Below are 16,763 nucleotides of genomic sequence, written 5' to 3'. Positions count from 1 at the left end.
TGAGTTCAGGCCCAGGGTCAGGAAGATCCCCTGGATGAGGGCATGGCAACCCACTCCAGTATTCTTGCCTGGAAAATCCCACAGACAGAGGAGCCTGGCAAGCTACAGTCCATGGAGTCACAAACAGTCCAACATGACTGAAGTGACTGAGCACATGCACACACATAGAGTAGCTGCTCTTGGACAGAGTGGATATAATCCATATGCAGTTAGGTTTAGTGGGAATTGATCCCTAGATAAAGCTAATTACAAATGTTGAGGTTATTGGAGCTTTGTGAGGGACCAGATCTTAGTGGAATTAATTAAGGATGACTTCATAAAGAAGGTGATTTTGAGCATTGATATTAAAGAGAGTAACAGTTCCATATTTATTATTCCACTTAGTTTAATGAGTATAAATAAAAACCTAAACTGGTACCAGTGATTATCGTGACTATTTTCAGAATTAAAAATTGAAACCAAAGATAATTGGACAAAGGACATTTCTTTTTTTGTTTGTTTGTTTTTTATCAATAATAAGAGTAGGTATCATTTACTGAGTACTTAGATGATAGATACTTCCCTACGTGCTTTTTTCATTATTCATTTCTCACATCAGCTATTTGAGGATATTATAACTCCATTCTATGAAAAGGCATAGTCTAACTTCCATCCTCTTGACTGTGGATCAGCCATGGTGACTTACTGTTGAATAGATTGCATTGACAGTTATAGGGCATGACTTCACAAACTAGGTTAGAAACAGTGATATAATTTTATTCTGGCTCTTTTGAGGACATACACCTTTGGGAGGCCTGAACTACCATGTAAGAAGTCCAGCTATTCTGAGGCCAATATGCTGAAAAGATCATGTGGAGAGATCACATAGAGGAAGAGGTCCAAGGAACCCCAGCTTCCAACCCCAAGCTCTTAAAGTGTTCACTTTGTGAATAAGAAGCCTTTGAGCTTACAGTCTTAGCCACTAACTTAATGTCAACCTCACGACAGACCTTGAGACAGAACCACCCAGCCCAGATTCTCCTGAATTCCTGACCCATAGAAATCATTAAAGTTAATAAATCATTATTGTTGTTTTAAGCATTAAGTTTTAGGATCATTTTTATACCTTAGTTATAGATAACTAAGGTGGGGTATCTTGGAAATTTTGGAATTTGGGTTAATAACTGGAATTCCTGTCTCAAAAGTATGTAAAGCTCATGTCTGAAAATGTAAGGCAAGAAAGGATTTAGAAGGTAGGTGTTACTGAAGTTATGGCATCTTTTACTCTTGAGAGTGATTTTAGTATAGTTTTGTGGAATGGAAAATCACTGAATTGGGTGTCAGAAAGCCTACATGTAGAATTCAGCTCTGCCAGTCCTACCTGTGTGACATGGGGAAAACCACATAACCTTCTGACTGTTACTTTTCTTCTTGCTAAAAACAAAGATGTGGAAATTCAGTACACAGTCCTTGGCAACACATTTTTAGAATAACATCTAGAGACTGGAGTATATCAGAGGAGAGTGATGAAGGGTCAGGAAACCATGTCAAATGGGAAATAGGTGTTGAAACTGAAGGAGTTTCATCTAAAAAAAGGACTATTTGCTTAATTTCTCCTTTAAGATATTTTGAACAACTTTAACATGGAACAGGATATAGATTGATTTTGTGTATCTTTTGAGGGCAAACAGGAAACCGTGGTTGATAATCATGAGGAATCTAGATTTTAGTTGATTAGGGATTCCCTTTTAAATAATTAGTTATTAGAAAATACTATTTAAGAGCCCTCGGCTGCAGAAATGCCCAAAAAGAAAGCTTGATTGCTTTTTCTGGTTTCAATACTGGGAAACTATAATGTACTAACTCTATAGACATCTTCAAGATGGCCAAACTCTATTCTCTTAAATTCCTTTTATATTTCCTCTAAGCATCTCTTTATAAAATGATATTGTTCTTCTTTATTGCATAAGCAATATATTCATTAATGATAAAACACAGATAAGCAAAAAGAAAGAAAAATTACCAATAATGTTATCACCATTTAGAAGTCACTATAAATACTTCAGTATATATCTTCCAAGTTTTTTTTTGTGACCACGTTTATCCTTATGCATGCATGTAACAAGATTGAAGTTATACTAAATACAATATCTTTTTCTCCGTTTGGTGCCTCCTCCTTTGTAAATAAATTATTTCTACAACATTTTTTGTTATTCATGTTCAACCTTGAACATATTAATAATATTTGTTTTCTAATTAAAAGTCTTATTGATGATAGAACATTTTCAAAATATATGTAATTTCAAAAAGAAAATATAAAACTACCTATTATTTCAAGGGACTTCCCCAGTGGCTCAGCGGTAAAGAATACACCTGCAGTGCAGGAGATGCAGCTTCAGTCCCTGGGTTGGGAAGATCCCCAGAGGAGGAAATGGCAACCTCTTCTAATATTCTTGCTGGGAAAATCCCATGGACAGAGGAGCCTGGAGGGCTACACTCTGTCAAGTCACAGAGTTGGACATGACTGAGCACAGCACATTATTCCAAGACGCAGGACCATTAACATTTTGTTGGAAATTCTGTCTTCTGTACATAATTTTTTCTTAAAAAATATATTGGTGTTTCTCACTAACATGCCAAAATAAGTTTACTTAACATCCATCACTTCACACATTTTGTTTTTAATATTGACTTCTCTATCCCTTCATATATGAAAATATCTTTACGTATTCTTAATTTGTGAAAATTGCTCATATTTTCTAGAAACTTTGCCTAATAACTATTTTAATACTACTGTATACTTTTTTAGTCATCTACATATAATTTTTGTACTGTGTTTAATTAATTTCCAGTGAAATGCTTTAGATAATCTGAACCAACACTGCTTTAGTCCTTGTATTGGTACTAGGTTCCTTTTAAATAATATTTTGAAATTTTATTCACTGTTTGGTGAGGGCAGTAAGGTTAGGGGCTAAGAGAAAACAAACGTAAGTTTTCTTTGAATGAGCTAATACTTACTCAGTGCCCTGTACACTCTTCTTTTTGTGATGTTCATGTGTTTAGCCATGTTATACATTGGTTGTTTTCATATGAAAGATCAAAAGAAGAGAAGTAATCTCCTTTATGTTATTTTTTAAAATTACAACTAACCAGGCTTCTTAAAAATGTTCGTAATCATATCCACATTGTAACATTAAGGCAAAGCACATTCATTTCATTGCCTTCTGTAGGGAATCAGTGTTTCTGAAAGTAGGCTGCATCAGAATGAGAGGACCTGTGCATCAGAATCACCTGGGATGTTTATTACATTTCATATTCCTGGGCACCACTCTTTGGGGGTATGGCAGGAGGTAAGGGAGTCTGTATTTTCACATACTTGCCAGGGAAGACTGTAAAAGTTTGAGAAGAACTGCTTTAAACAAATAAGCTGTGCTGCAGTAACATGCATCAAAACTTGATAGATGTGGTCATTGGGAATCTTGTCTCAGTTGGTAGTTCATAGGACCTATTTCATTTATAGGAAATTAAAGAATAGGTTGACCTTTTTTTTTTTTTTTTTTCCTATGAGAAAACTTACTTAAAAGTTACCTACCTCCCTAGAACACAAATTAGAGATCCTTTGTCAAGTTTCTTTTTCTGATTTGTCGTTTTTGCCTTTTGTACATGCATGCTCAGTCATGTATCTTTGTGACCCCATAAACTGTAACCTGCCAGACTCCTCTATTCATGGAATTTTCCAGGCAAGAATACTGGAGCAGGTTGCCATTTCCCTTTCCAGGGGATCTTCCTGACCCAGAGATCTAACCCACGTCGCCTGCATTTGCAGGCAGATTCTTTGCCACCGTTCCACCTGGGAAGCCCAATGTTGCCTTCTTATCTAACAGTAAGCTCTTCACTGGGCTTCTGAGGTGGCTCAATGATAAAGAAGCCACCTGCCAATGCAGGAGGCATGGGTTCGACCCTGGCTCAGGAAGATCCCCTGGAGAAGGAAATGGCAACCCACTCCAGTGTTCTTGCCTGGAAAATTCCATGAACAGAGGATCCTGGAAAGCTACAGTCCATGGGGCCATAAAAGAGTCAGACAAGACTTAGTGACTAAAACAGTGACAGCAACAACAAATCTCTTCTTTGAAAGTGTTTGGATTCATGTGCCCTTTTATTCTGATGAATTGACTATAGGCCTTCATTCATGAGAGGAATGTTTTAAGTTTTAGAAAATTAAAAATTAAAGACCATAAACAGTCGATTTTGCCCCTTTTCTTTGTTCCTAAAGATAGTGTAAGATAACTTACACAACTGAAGTAATTTATGATTTCATCTTCTGCTGGTGTTGGTGCCTTTGTGCCATGTTGTAAGTAGTTGTTGTTGCTTTCTTGGAGAAAACATGACTTTCTAGCTTCTTATTATCTTCTTCTTGGCAGTGTTGAGCTACATTGCACAGATTATGGGGCTCAGGACAATATGGGTCATTGGTGAGGGAACCCATCTTTGTTGACTGTGGTGGATGATGGTGACTACATTCTCATGAGTTAAAAACAAGGAACATAGCCTATCCAACAAGTAAGTGACATGAGTAAATTAGACTGGAATTAGTTCTGAGAGAAAAAATGGTAGTGTATGCAACCTAAATTCTCTAAGGACTACTGTTGCTCAGGCTGACGAGACACTGCTAGTACCTTTCAACTTGGGAGTGACGGGAAAAATCCTCTTCATTATGGTCAGTGGTGAGTCATGTGTAGGTAACCACTTCCATGTAACTGTTGTTTTGAGTTGATCTTCAACCCCTTAGGGTGAGAGAGAGTTTGTTTCTTATTTATAAGCAGTAATATGAGAAATGAAAGTGATTGAAGCATAGTTTATCAAGTGATGATTATTGATTCCAAAAAGCCTTGGTAACATTTCTACTAGGGGCACTATTAAGAGCTGAAATTGGCTTTGGCAAACATATGTGCTCAGTCTCTCAGTTGTGTCCGACTCCTTGCGACCCCATAGACTGCAGCCCACCAGGGTCCTCTGTCCATGGGGATTCTCCAAGCAAGAATACTGGAGTGGGTTTTCACGCCCTCCTCCAGGGGATCTTCTCAACCCAGGGATTGAACCCCAGGTCTCCTGCATTGTGGGCAGATCTTTACCATCTGAGCCACCAGGGAAGCCCAGAAAATCTCTTGAGTGTTTGTTTTCACAAAGTTGAGAGTGAACTGGGCACTCCAAGGAGCTGTGTACTAACCATGACTGACATCTAAAAGAAAGGGTTCCTCTGCATCACTCCATGGTTATTGTAAGCATTAAATACAATGTATTTCCTGGGAAAGAAAAGATCTGGGAACAATGTAAAGAGGCGCTCTCCTGCACATTAGTTTTATCCTTTTCAGCATATTTCAGTGTAAATGTAATGAACATCTGCTCTGTGCTAGGTGCTTTTAGCAGTGCAATAGTGGAAAAAATTAAGATTTGTCTCATAGTAATTTAGAGCAGCTTTATTGAGATATAATACGCATACTACACAATTTCCTTATTTAAATGTGTACAATTCAGTGGTCTTTAGTATATTCACAGACTTTACAATACTCAATTTAGTTCAGGACATATTTTTTTTTTTACTAAGCAATTACTTAGGTCCAGAGGGGGAAGAACTTCCTTGGCTCCATCCTTAGACCTGTTTCTTCCCTCAGAATATGGTACCTGCTATTTACTAAGCACCACCTGCTTTAGGTTCAGATCTGTGCCTAGTTACTTTATGGATGTTACCTCATTATATGCTACCAATAGCTGTGGAAATAAGTTTATTCCTTCCTTATATGCAATGACAATAATACCTAAATACCTAGCATTTATTGAGTATAGTTATCTTATTATATGGAAATGTATTTCTATAATCCCATTTTCCTTTTCACTCCCTTTCCTGCCAGTGATTAATTCTGTACCTTTTTTTTTTAACTCCAGCTTTTGTCCCATGCTCTTCCTCTAGCTCTTGATGCCTACTGGGCTTTGTGTGTGTGTGTGTGTGAAGAAGGGTAGAGATATAGGAGCAATTAAGATTTTTAAACTGACAAGAATCATAAAGTCTAGATGCTTTATTTATTTCATACAAATTTTTTATCAGGAGAGAAAGTTCCCATACACATACAGACAAGGTGAATGCAAGACTACTAGTGGGCTATGGCCAATAATAGGTGCTTCAAGCTCTCAGTTCTGATTTGTAGCTCTCAGAGCTACAAGTGCATTTTCCTTTTATAAACTTTTAGGTGTTTATTATTTTCCATCTAAGATTTGCCTTTTTAAGAGGGACCTAACTATCTGACCAGTTAGCCAGCTTCTCTGTAATATGAGATAATTCTTGTGCGTTTCTATAACAAACTAGTCCTCTTGTTTAAAAAAAAATGTAAAAACAAATCATTTTTAAGTGCCACATGAGAAATGTGTGTGACTATGTGCTAAAGTGTCAGTGGTAAGGATAAGGAATAGAAAAGGTTTCTGTAACTTTGACAGATGTATTTGGTGTTCAGTCGCTCAGTCGCCAACTCTTTGCTGCCCCTCGGACTGCAGCACACCAGACTTCCCTGTCCTTTGCCATCTCCCGGAGCTTGCTCAAACTCATGTCCATTGAGTCGGTGATGCCATCCAACTATGTAGAAGAAGAAAGAAAACAATTTTTTCTCAAAACACAGTACGCAGAAATATTCAGGTTGCCTAACTTTTTGGCATTGATTTAGATATTTTATATATTCTCTGGTAAACAATTAATAATGGAGCCAATTTCTCTATTATTTCTAAATTTAGGGATAATGAATTTTTGTTGTTGTTGTATATGTTTTTTAAGCTGTGGGAAGAGGTTTGCTAATGTAAGTGTCAATTAAAAGAAAAGCTTTACCATTCTTATAATTAATAATTAAATCTGAACTATCTTAAATGAAGGGTATAAATGAGTAAGAAGCTGAAGTGTTCATTTTAAAATTAAATCTTTATACCACTTTTACTGTTTTTTAATTAAAAAAGAAAACCGTTTGAATCTGTAATTTCAGGTCAGTTCCTTTGATAATTATTTCTATAATGTTTGGTATTTTTTTTAAAACAGAGATAATTAATGTATTTTATTTGTCCATCTCAGCTTCATATACTGTCATTCTGTTTTGATATTTTTCTCCAGTGATATACAAAGAAACAGGTTCTAATGATTTTTATTTTATTTTTTTTCTAGGAGTCAGAGAATAATAAGTTATGTTCCCTATATTCCTTCCGAAATACCTCTACCTCACCACATAAGCCTGACGAAGGGAGTCGGGACCGCGAGATAATGACCAGTGTTACTTTTGGAACCCCAGAACGCCGCAAAGGGAGCCTTGCCGATGTGGTGGACACACTGAAACAGAAGAAGCTTGAGGAAATGACTCGGACTGAACAAGAGGGTATGTGTGGACTTAACTGTTGGGCTTTATTCTTTTAAAGATTCCAGCTTAAAAAAAAAAATGAGTGGGATTTCAAGGGCCAGAGAAGTGCATAATTGGCACTAGCAAGGAAAAAGTTATTCAGAGGTTACCATGGTGATGGCAGATTGTGATCCATTAGAAGTGTTAGGCAGATAGTTCCATTTTTCTACAACTCTGTGCATTTTACTTGATTCTTATAATAACAAATCAAGGTTTTAAACTGACTTTAAGCCTTGCTCTGGAAAAAGGTAGTATAGGTATTTTCTCAGCTGCAACACTGTTTTTCATTTTTTCCTCCCATATTTCCTTTTAATGGATAGTATTTTATTATGAAAATATCAACTGTTTAAAAAGAAAAAAAGCCTAATGTATTTATCCTTATTTTTACAAATATTACAAACTTCTAAATATTATTATTTTACTTTCAAATGTTGTAGAATTGAGAGTTGAGGGTTTCTAATATTGTTAAAACAGTGTTCAAGGAGAGAATTCTTTGACACATGACATCTACTGAGACATCCACCTTCTCTCCTCTCTCTACAAGAGTCCACTTAGGTTAACCTAGGTCCTAAAAAGTAAATGAAAGGAGACTCTCTAATAATATGCTTAAATTAATCAACTCTAAGTGATTGCTATCCTGTGTATGTTCTTTCATTTTTTATGTACAGATTTTAGACTTTAAAATATAGAGTAATTAATGGCTCTGAATCACTACTTATATGTAAGTTAAATTTAAACCTCTGTGGTACTGTAGGGAAATGGGGATTTGATATAAGGGAATTTTTCATGTAACTTAATTTTATTCCATAAAAGGCTCAAAAATTTAAGAATTTCAGATTAACTTTTGTTACCTGTCCACAACATCAGCAATCTTGATGGAAGTTTCTGAAATGTATTACGTTTCCCAGGCTTACTAACTAGATTATATGGTACAAAATGTAAATTTTTTTGATGACTCAGGGTCATGAGGCAGTAGACTATAAACTCCAATTCCTGTCTAACAATTGTGTGACCCTGGGTAAATTTTTCAATCTCCCTCAATCTCAAAATTTAAAATTTTGTATGGTAGTAACCTGACTTCTTAAACATTTTGAGAATTAACTATAATAATTAATATGGGTCATTTGAGGTATTGTGATGATTGTTGTATCATAAATGTCAATTACTTTACCATGCTCTAATGTAATGATGCCCCCAGAGATCTTTGAGATGATTAGGACAGTTGCTTTACAGTTATTTTTCTGCAATTATGAAACTTTGGAGTTCCTATGTGTGCTTGATTTAGATATCCTTTTTGGCACGCGTGTGTGTGCACGTGTGTGTGTGTGTGTGTGTGTGTTGGTTTCTCTTTCTTTAATATCAGATTTCAGGCTATAACTTCTTACTTAGTTGTAAATAATTTCTAATTTCCCTCTTATCTTTATCTTTCAGTTATTTAATTAGATGATCATAACACTCTAGACACTATTTAAAATATGAATGCACGTTTCTGGGTGAGTTTATGAGAGATTCTGGGCAATATACATACTCTTCAGTTCATAGACTCTGTACTGACTCTTGGCTCTTCAGACTTTATACTTCTCATTTGTGCCTATGTTCTAGAATAACTGAGGTTGCCAGGTCAATAAACTCTGAATAAATGAGATTGCTTGATTACTTTTGTGATTCATCAAAAAGATGGTTTTAATTCTATAAGAAAGTACTTTTCAACATACTTTAGAGGGTTCTGTTATGTAAAAATAAAGAAGTTGATTTGTGATGATTTTTTAGGGGGAATGGTCTAGACTGTTAGGAATTTAAACTCATTCTTCTCTTGCAAGCAATGATTAGTTTATTTTTCCTCTTCATTACTGTGTGTTATAGATTTGATTTAAGAGTGGCACTTTCAGTATGAGACCTCTCATTCAAGAGTCCTTTATCATTATATTCCTATTATTAAAGAATGTTTTTTACGTACATTACAGAACTTTGTTTTCTAAAGTACATATATTTTAGGTATCAGAAATTCAGACATTTTTAGTGCATATCAACATATATAGTCCACTAAGTACAAATATGAAATGATAAAAACTGTGCTCATCAAACCCACAGATTCCAAAAATCTAGGAGAAATGCTGAATATACTGTATGAAAGAAACAAAAACTTGAAAGTTTTTGACAAACCCAAAATATAAACTTTAACTCATCAAGATAAAATTTAATAGATGTTACTGTCAAGTCCAGAGGCTGTGACCAAAATTCCTATCTGCACAAGTAATTACTGGAGAAAATTTAAATAGCAGACACACGATTAAAAAAAAAAACCCACGTATGAGTTTTAGGTGATAGAGCAATGGAGTCAGGATGGTGAATATTGCCAAAAAATTGACAGTGCTATCCTAGTCAGCATTACAGAATTAATGTTTGTAATTACATACCTAGAAATACAGTATGTAAGATTCAAGAGGCCCCAGTCTCACTAAACATCTTGCTCAAGAGAATGCATCTCAAGTATTGTGTTAAGGTGAGAATTACTACACTTTAAGAGGAACTCAGAAGCATTGGAATATTCTCAGAGAACAATCAATATGAGAACAGATACAGTAATATAAGAAGAAGAATAATGGGAGGAACTAGTAATATTATCATAAATATTATATATCACATATTTTACTTTATAATAGGACCAACTACCTAACAGTGTAGTTGTCCAGGTATGGAAAACTTTCTTTGGAAGGCAATAAATTACCTTTGGAGGTATGCAGAAATCTTAATTGCTATCTTTAAAGGTTATTGTAGAGGAGAGGTGATTGGTCTTTTTCTTCCAAGACTATGAATTTTTATGAACTAAATATGCTTATTTAGTATTCTGTAGTTCATGGCATATTTTTAATAGCCCTAATCAAGAGCTTCATAGTATCATGATTATTTTTCTACAAGTTTTTTTTCTTATTATGCAAGGTGCTACATTAGAACTGAGGGATTCTTACCATGATGCTTTATTTTTTTGGCTGTGGATCCCTTTGGTGGGTTGATGATGCCTACAGGTCTATCCTTATTTTAAATGCATAAAGTAAAATTCATGGAATTATAGAGAAAATGAATTATATTAAAATGTTAATTTAAAAATGTTGTGATATGGCAGGAAGTACTATTTTACTAATGGATTAAACACAAGATCTAGTGGAAGGACTAAAAATATATGTGATAAGCATAAAAGGTATTTTGAGATAATCTTCAAGTACAATGTAATCTATATATTATTATTCTATTGATTATAATCTCACAGATACTATGAATTTATTATTTGTTGCCTGCTTTGATAATTTAAAGAAATCACATTTTCAGTTAAAAATATTGGTGAAAAATATCTTTTTTCCATCCAAATTTGCAGACTTCCTGAATGCTATGGATAAATTCGGGGTCTGTGGAACCTAGGTGAAGAACCACTATGCTACATGATATTGCATACCTATCATGAGTAAAGCAGAGGTCTCTAAACTTAGAGAGTTTATATTCTAGTAAAAGGTATAAAACACAGACAAAATGAACTCTAATTCAGTGTTGTTTAATATGTCGTTTAAAGTTCCATGAGTGCTATGTAGATAAAATGTTATAGGAGTTTACAATATAGATTGTGCCTGCCTAGGAAACCATGGAAAGGTTCTCTAGGAAAAGTGGGTCGTAACTGGTTGGAGAATGAAAGAAAGTATACAGGCAGAAATGGAGGGGAGGGACATTTCAGTCAAAAGGAACAGGCAGAGCGCTTTAAAACAGCAGAGAGTTCGAGTTCTACTTTAAAGTATATGAAGATGCATATGCAGTGTAAAACTGAAAAAGTTGGTTCTGTGCATCACAGAGGCCCTTTAATTCTTGGCTTAGAAATTTGAACTTTATACTGAAGGTTATGGGGGAACTATTGACTATTTTTTAGCACAATAAATTGATGGAGTAGAGCTTTCCTCCAAGAAAGTTAATCTGGCAGCACTGTGTTGGATGTATGGGAGTACAGAGAGACATTAAAGAAATTGTTTCAGGCTAGAGATAATGAGGGCCTGAACTAAGGCAGCAGAAACAAGAGAGGAAAAAGGGGTGCATATGGAAAAGATAATAGGAGATAGAACTATTAGGACTCAACATTTAAAGTGAGGGTATCAATAGAGAGGAGTTGTTTAAAGGTAGCTTAGAGTGAGTAGTAGGATGGAACTATAGTTAATGAGAAAAGTAGAGCAAAATGTTTTGGAGATTGGAGTAATGAGGATTCCTATTTTTTATTTTGAGTTTGATTCCTAATTTTAACTACTTGCTTGGAGCAATGGAACAGAACAGTAGGATGGGAGAATCAAAATAATTATAGTAAAGGTCATTAATAAGCTTTGATAGATTTATGATTTTATAATAATTATATTCTAGTTCCAAGGAAGTATAATAGCTCCACCAATATTTGCCTGACTTGGACTTTTTAAAGCCCCATCTCCTTATTTGGGACATCGCTTATCCCATGGGATATATAAAAGCTTTCAGATGCATTACTCGCCTCTTCCTCACTTCTACTTCCTGGTTTGAAGGCCATACTTCATGAGTGGCAAGCTTGTGTGACTGACATAATGAATGACCTTCCTGAGTCACTCTAGTCCTGGAATATGTTTTGACTCTATCAGACTAAATACCCTCCACCCCCACTTCGTCTCATATAAAGGAACTGATCTATAAAAAGTTTATTTATTGTGGTCTATTTTAAAACAATATCTACATGATAAAACAAAAACTCTCCAAAGAATAATAGGGAAGTTATTCTCTTACAGGTGGATTCTTTGATTAACCAAATAATTGTCCACTATTTTATGTGCCATTCTCTCAAGGAATATCCTCTCCAGAGCAGTGATTTGACTGGATTGCTGAAGCACTGATGAACCAAGGTGTTGTGTCTGAAGTGCTTCCTCTGAAAGTAAGATTTGTGGGAAAATAGGCAAGGTTTCTATTTTCTTGTAAATTTAACTCTGATTTTTTTTCTGCCATATCTAGATACATTGGCAGGTAGATAGATAGATATGTGTGCAGATACATGGAAAAATGGATGGATAGAATGAATATCAAAATCTACATTTTAAAACTGCTGATATTGGTGGATATAATATGCAGAAAGACTGATTAATAGATTCAGGTTTAAATGCTTCTAAGATAAAAATCCTTCAGTTGGGGTTAAATGATGAATTTTAGTTATCCTTGTATCACCCATCTTGTTGCCAATGTAGCTGGGCTCTAACATAAGCGACAGTTGTCAGAAAATGAATACTTTAAAAAGGACTTCTATATCTAAATACATATATTTAATCAGAGAGTCCTTTGGCTTCTGAAAATAAGTTGTCTAATGAGAATTTCATTTGAGCAGCTGTGACTGAGGAGGTCAACAGGCATTGCCTAGGAGAATATGGCCCAGCTGGTTAAATCTGGTTGTTGTCGTGATTTAAATGGTCAAGTGCTGCTTGTAATCCAGGACCGTCTGTTTGTAAAGGGAAGAGTGAGTGCTTCAGCATAATGTACAGCTGTTTTAATCTCTCTTTAATAATAGTGCTTCAGCCACTATCATGTCTCGTGCATCATACTACTAAGTATATGATCCTAGACTGGATGAACTGGTTTGGGACAGGTCCTGGAGTCATGTGAGATTGCAGAGAAAGGGATATAAACAGCTCTCACAAAATAAGAGTTTCTTTCTTTTTCCTCCTTTAAGAGACTTATATTTTAGGTGGTAATTATTGTGATCAAGAGGGAGTGATGAAACTTGCAGTTAAAAATATTAGAATAAATGTGCTATATTTGATAGAGGCCATAAGCTTAAAGGGAAATATGCAGGGTTTAGGTACAATGTCATAGAATGTATGCTGGTCAGAAATTAGAGTATTTGTCCAGTGAAATTGTGCTTCAAGATATGATAATAATGAAAGTATGTGGATTCATTTGACTGTTTATGTGGAGAAAGGGCAGGAGCATTTGAGCTTTGGATTCCTGGTGGGATAGGCTTTCCAATGGATTATGCAGCTGTTGCCCAGCACAAGAATGAACACGTGTTTATGTATCTGATGGATTATTATCATTATTCACATCTCTAAACAATAATTTGGATTTCTACATATATTTTCACTGAATTATATTTAGTAAGCATATATGTTGGTATGTATTGCTTATCTGATGTCAATAGCTTTTGCTGTACTAAAAGAGGAGTGTGATATAGTTTAAACAATGGGAAAACTCATTTTTGAAAGTCATATGTTTTTTGAGTGAGCTAGATCTGGGTTTGAATGTAAGTTCTAATATTTAGCAAGGTAGTATAGTATACTGATTGAGTGTGGACTCTGGATCTAGGCTGTCTCAGCCTCAGTTTAGCATTTGCCAGTTGGATGACATTGGGCACCCCTCTGTGTTTTCTCAGCCAAATATTGGACATAGTTATAGAGCTATCATGAAAAGAAAAAGATTTAGTTAATGCAACTAAAACATTTAGAGCATTACCAGTGCATAGTAAGTGCTCAATAAATGTAGCCAACTTTATTTTCTAGTCTTAGGCAAATAATTTTATCCTTTTGTGCTTCAGTTCCCTCATCTGTAAAACTGGATAAATGGTATCTACCTTTCAGGGTTGTGTCAGAATTTGATGCTATATATATATATATATATATACACACACACATATATATATATATATAAAAACATAGCTTATATAACTATAATTATGATTACTATTGCTATTATAACTACTATTACTGATGTCATTTGAAGAACGTTTTTTAAAGAGAAATATTTTAGGAGTCTTATCCTGTACCACAGACAGAACCATAGGAAATGTCCCATGGTGTGAGGGGATTTAACATTTGGCAGCAATGACGTACTTATTTTCTGGAAGAGCAATTCAGCTTAACTCTCCTTTCAGGCTTTTTGGAAAAGCTGATACTAAAGTTTCCCCGCTGGAAGCCAATCTTCCCTGCTGAGAAATATGTGGAATATGGTGTTGTCAGTGAGAGAGCTGGTAAAGACTTGGATGAGGTTTTCAGATAATACCCAGTTAAAAGTACTGTGTTCCTGTTAAAGAAAAAAAATCTGTTAAAAGCCCATGCTAAAAAATATAAAAGTTTAACATTCATACCATGCTAGAGCATTAAAAGAATCTTTTAAAGCAAATTTTATGGATATTAGGTTTTTCAGTTCAGTTCAGTTCAGTCGCTCAGTCGTGTCTGACTCTTTGCCACCCATAAACCGCAGCACACCAAGCCTCCCTGTCCATCACCAACTGCCAGAGTTCACCCAAACCCATGTCCATTGAGTTGCTGATGCCATCCAACCATCTCATCCTCTGTCATCCCCTTCTCCTCCTGCCTTCAATCTTTCCCAGCATCAGGGTCTTTTCCAATGAGTCAGCTCTTCACATCAGGTGGCCAAAGTATTGGAGTTTCAGCTTCAACATCAGTCCTTCCAATGAACACCCAGGACTGATCTCCTTTAGGTTTTTGCCACTGTTCTAATTGAAGGTTATATTGGTGAAATATTTAGAATACCAAGATCCAAATCTTTCTTTATATTTTTCATTTATGGGAGAAGGTTTTGGACTTTTGCATAAAAACACATTAAGTATTTATTATGAAGTCCCCAGAATTATTATTTTAAGTAAGTTGGAAATTACAGGTTATTTAAGTGCTGAAGTTACCCAAGATCACTCCTACTCTGGGTGAAGAAGCAATCAGATATTCAGAGCAATGCTGATATAACTTCATTTTCATTCACTTTTTCTTCTCTTTAAAGTGTAGCTTTACACTCTTATAATGTTTGGGTCCTCGATCCTATTTTAAAGATTTTGTATTGTATGCATAGCAAATACTAATCTAGTACCAAATAATTTAAATATACATTTCTGCAAGTATTGTACAATTAGGGATCAAAATGAGGAACTGAAACTACTGTTTCATATTGAATTGTGGAAAAGAATAATGCTTCTTGTGTTTTTGTGTTAAGTATATTTGCTTTCTAATTCTTCAAAAACTGGTCATCCTCACATATCTTTATGAAGTATGTAATTAGCCTGAATCCTGTGAACCCAGACATTCTGGGCAAATATTTGTTTCAATTTGCTGTTGTTTTTCAACTCCCACTTTCAATATTGGCTGTATCCTAGTTGGTTGAATTCTTTTCTCAACTTCATTTTGTGTGTCTCTGCCTTGAAAAGATACTTCAAATTTCTTGGCCCATTTCTATCTCCTCAGACTTAAAAATTCTTTTCTTAAATTTTTTTCTCTATGAATGTTAAGAACAGATGCGGTCAGTTGCTTCTGATTTTTCTTCTTCCTGACCTGGGAAGCAAGAAGGTGTTCCTTGGCATTTTGTTAAGAGAATGCAACTTCCTCTCCATGGTTTGATGAAATTGAGTCATGGTCTCATATGAATTTTGAACTGGTGAAGTCAAAGTGGATCATTAGCATTTTTTTTTCAACTGAAAATTTGTTAGATAGCCTTATTCTGGAATTATTCTCAAAAGAATAGGGAGCAGTTTTAAAATCTATACATTTTTCTTGCATAATATATGTGTAAAATCCAAAGAAAAAATGAATAGAAAAGGAAGTGACAAACTTAAATCTGTGTTTATTATGTAATATTTGATTATATATATTATAAGGCATAAACATAAAACAAACACTTGTAAATTCATCATTCAGTTTGATGTTTTCTTTATCTATTCAATCCCTGTGTTTTCTACATAGATGTAACTACTGCCAGAACTTTGTGTTTAGAATCTTGTCTTTTTTTGTTTTCAAGCAGTTTTATATATGTTCCTAAATAATATGTAATTTAGCTTTGTTTCAGAACTTTATAAAAATGGTATTACACTGTAACCTTCTATGACTTATTTTTATACTCACAGTTATATTTCAAGATCAATTTGGTTCTGTGCAGCTCTAGTTCATTTTCACCCTTGTATGATATTCCACATGCTGTCCCACAGAATGCTATAGAGAAGTGTACTCTCCTGTTTACCGTCTGTGGACATTTGGATGATTTCCAGTTTGCTGCTAGTGCAAACAATGAGAGGTGAACATCCTTGTACCTATCTTGTGATACACACGTGCTTGAGCTTCTTCCTGGGGTATATTCCCAGGAGTGGAGCTGCTGTTGACAAGTTTGTATTATTCTTTCTACTCTGTTGGAAAACAGTACACAAAGAAATTGGAGCTTCAGTGTGTGTGTGTGTGTTATAATTCCCGAAAGCCTTAACTGTCTATACCTTTGGTTCCACCTTCCTCAAAACATCTAGCCCAGGCTTCCTTTTATTGCTGAGCTTTTCAGACACATGTAAGAGCCTTTGATGGACTCTTCACTGCAATTCGTCTT

The 16,763-nt window shown here is 35.1% G+C and overlaps 1 protein-coding gene across 32 annotated transcripts in view; it reads left to right on the top strand.

Moving 5' to 3' along the window:
- SOX6 (SRY-box transcription factor 6) overlaps positions 1-16,763 on the top strand; it is a 719,303-nt gene that overhangs the window by 326,042 nt on the left and 376,498 nt on the right. For all 32 annotated transcript variants that reach the window (XM_070384013.1, XM_070383997.1, XM_070384007.1 and 29 more), the window contains one exon: positions 7,178-7,385. In XM_070384013.1, coding sequence (XP_070240114.1) covers positions 7,178-7,385 — 208 coding nt within the window. The remainder of the gene's footprint in view (positions 1-7,177; positions 7,386-16,763) is intronic.

The sequence above is a fragment of the Bos mutus genome, chromosome 15, assembly GCF_027580195.1.
Source record: "Bos mutus isolate GX-2022 chromosome 15, NWIPB_WYAK_1.1, whole genome shotgun sequence".
Taxonomy (NCBI): domain Eukaryota; kingdom Metazoa; phylum Chordata; class Mammalia; order Artiodactyla; family Bovidae; genus Bos; species Bos mutus.
Note: the sequence above shows the minus strand (reverse complement) of the source record. Positions and strands in the feature narration are given on the sequence as shown.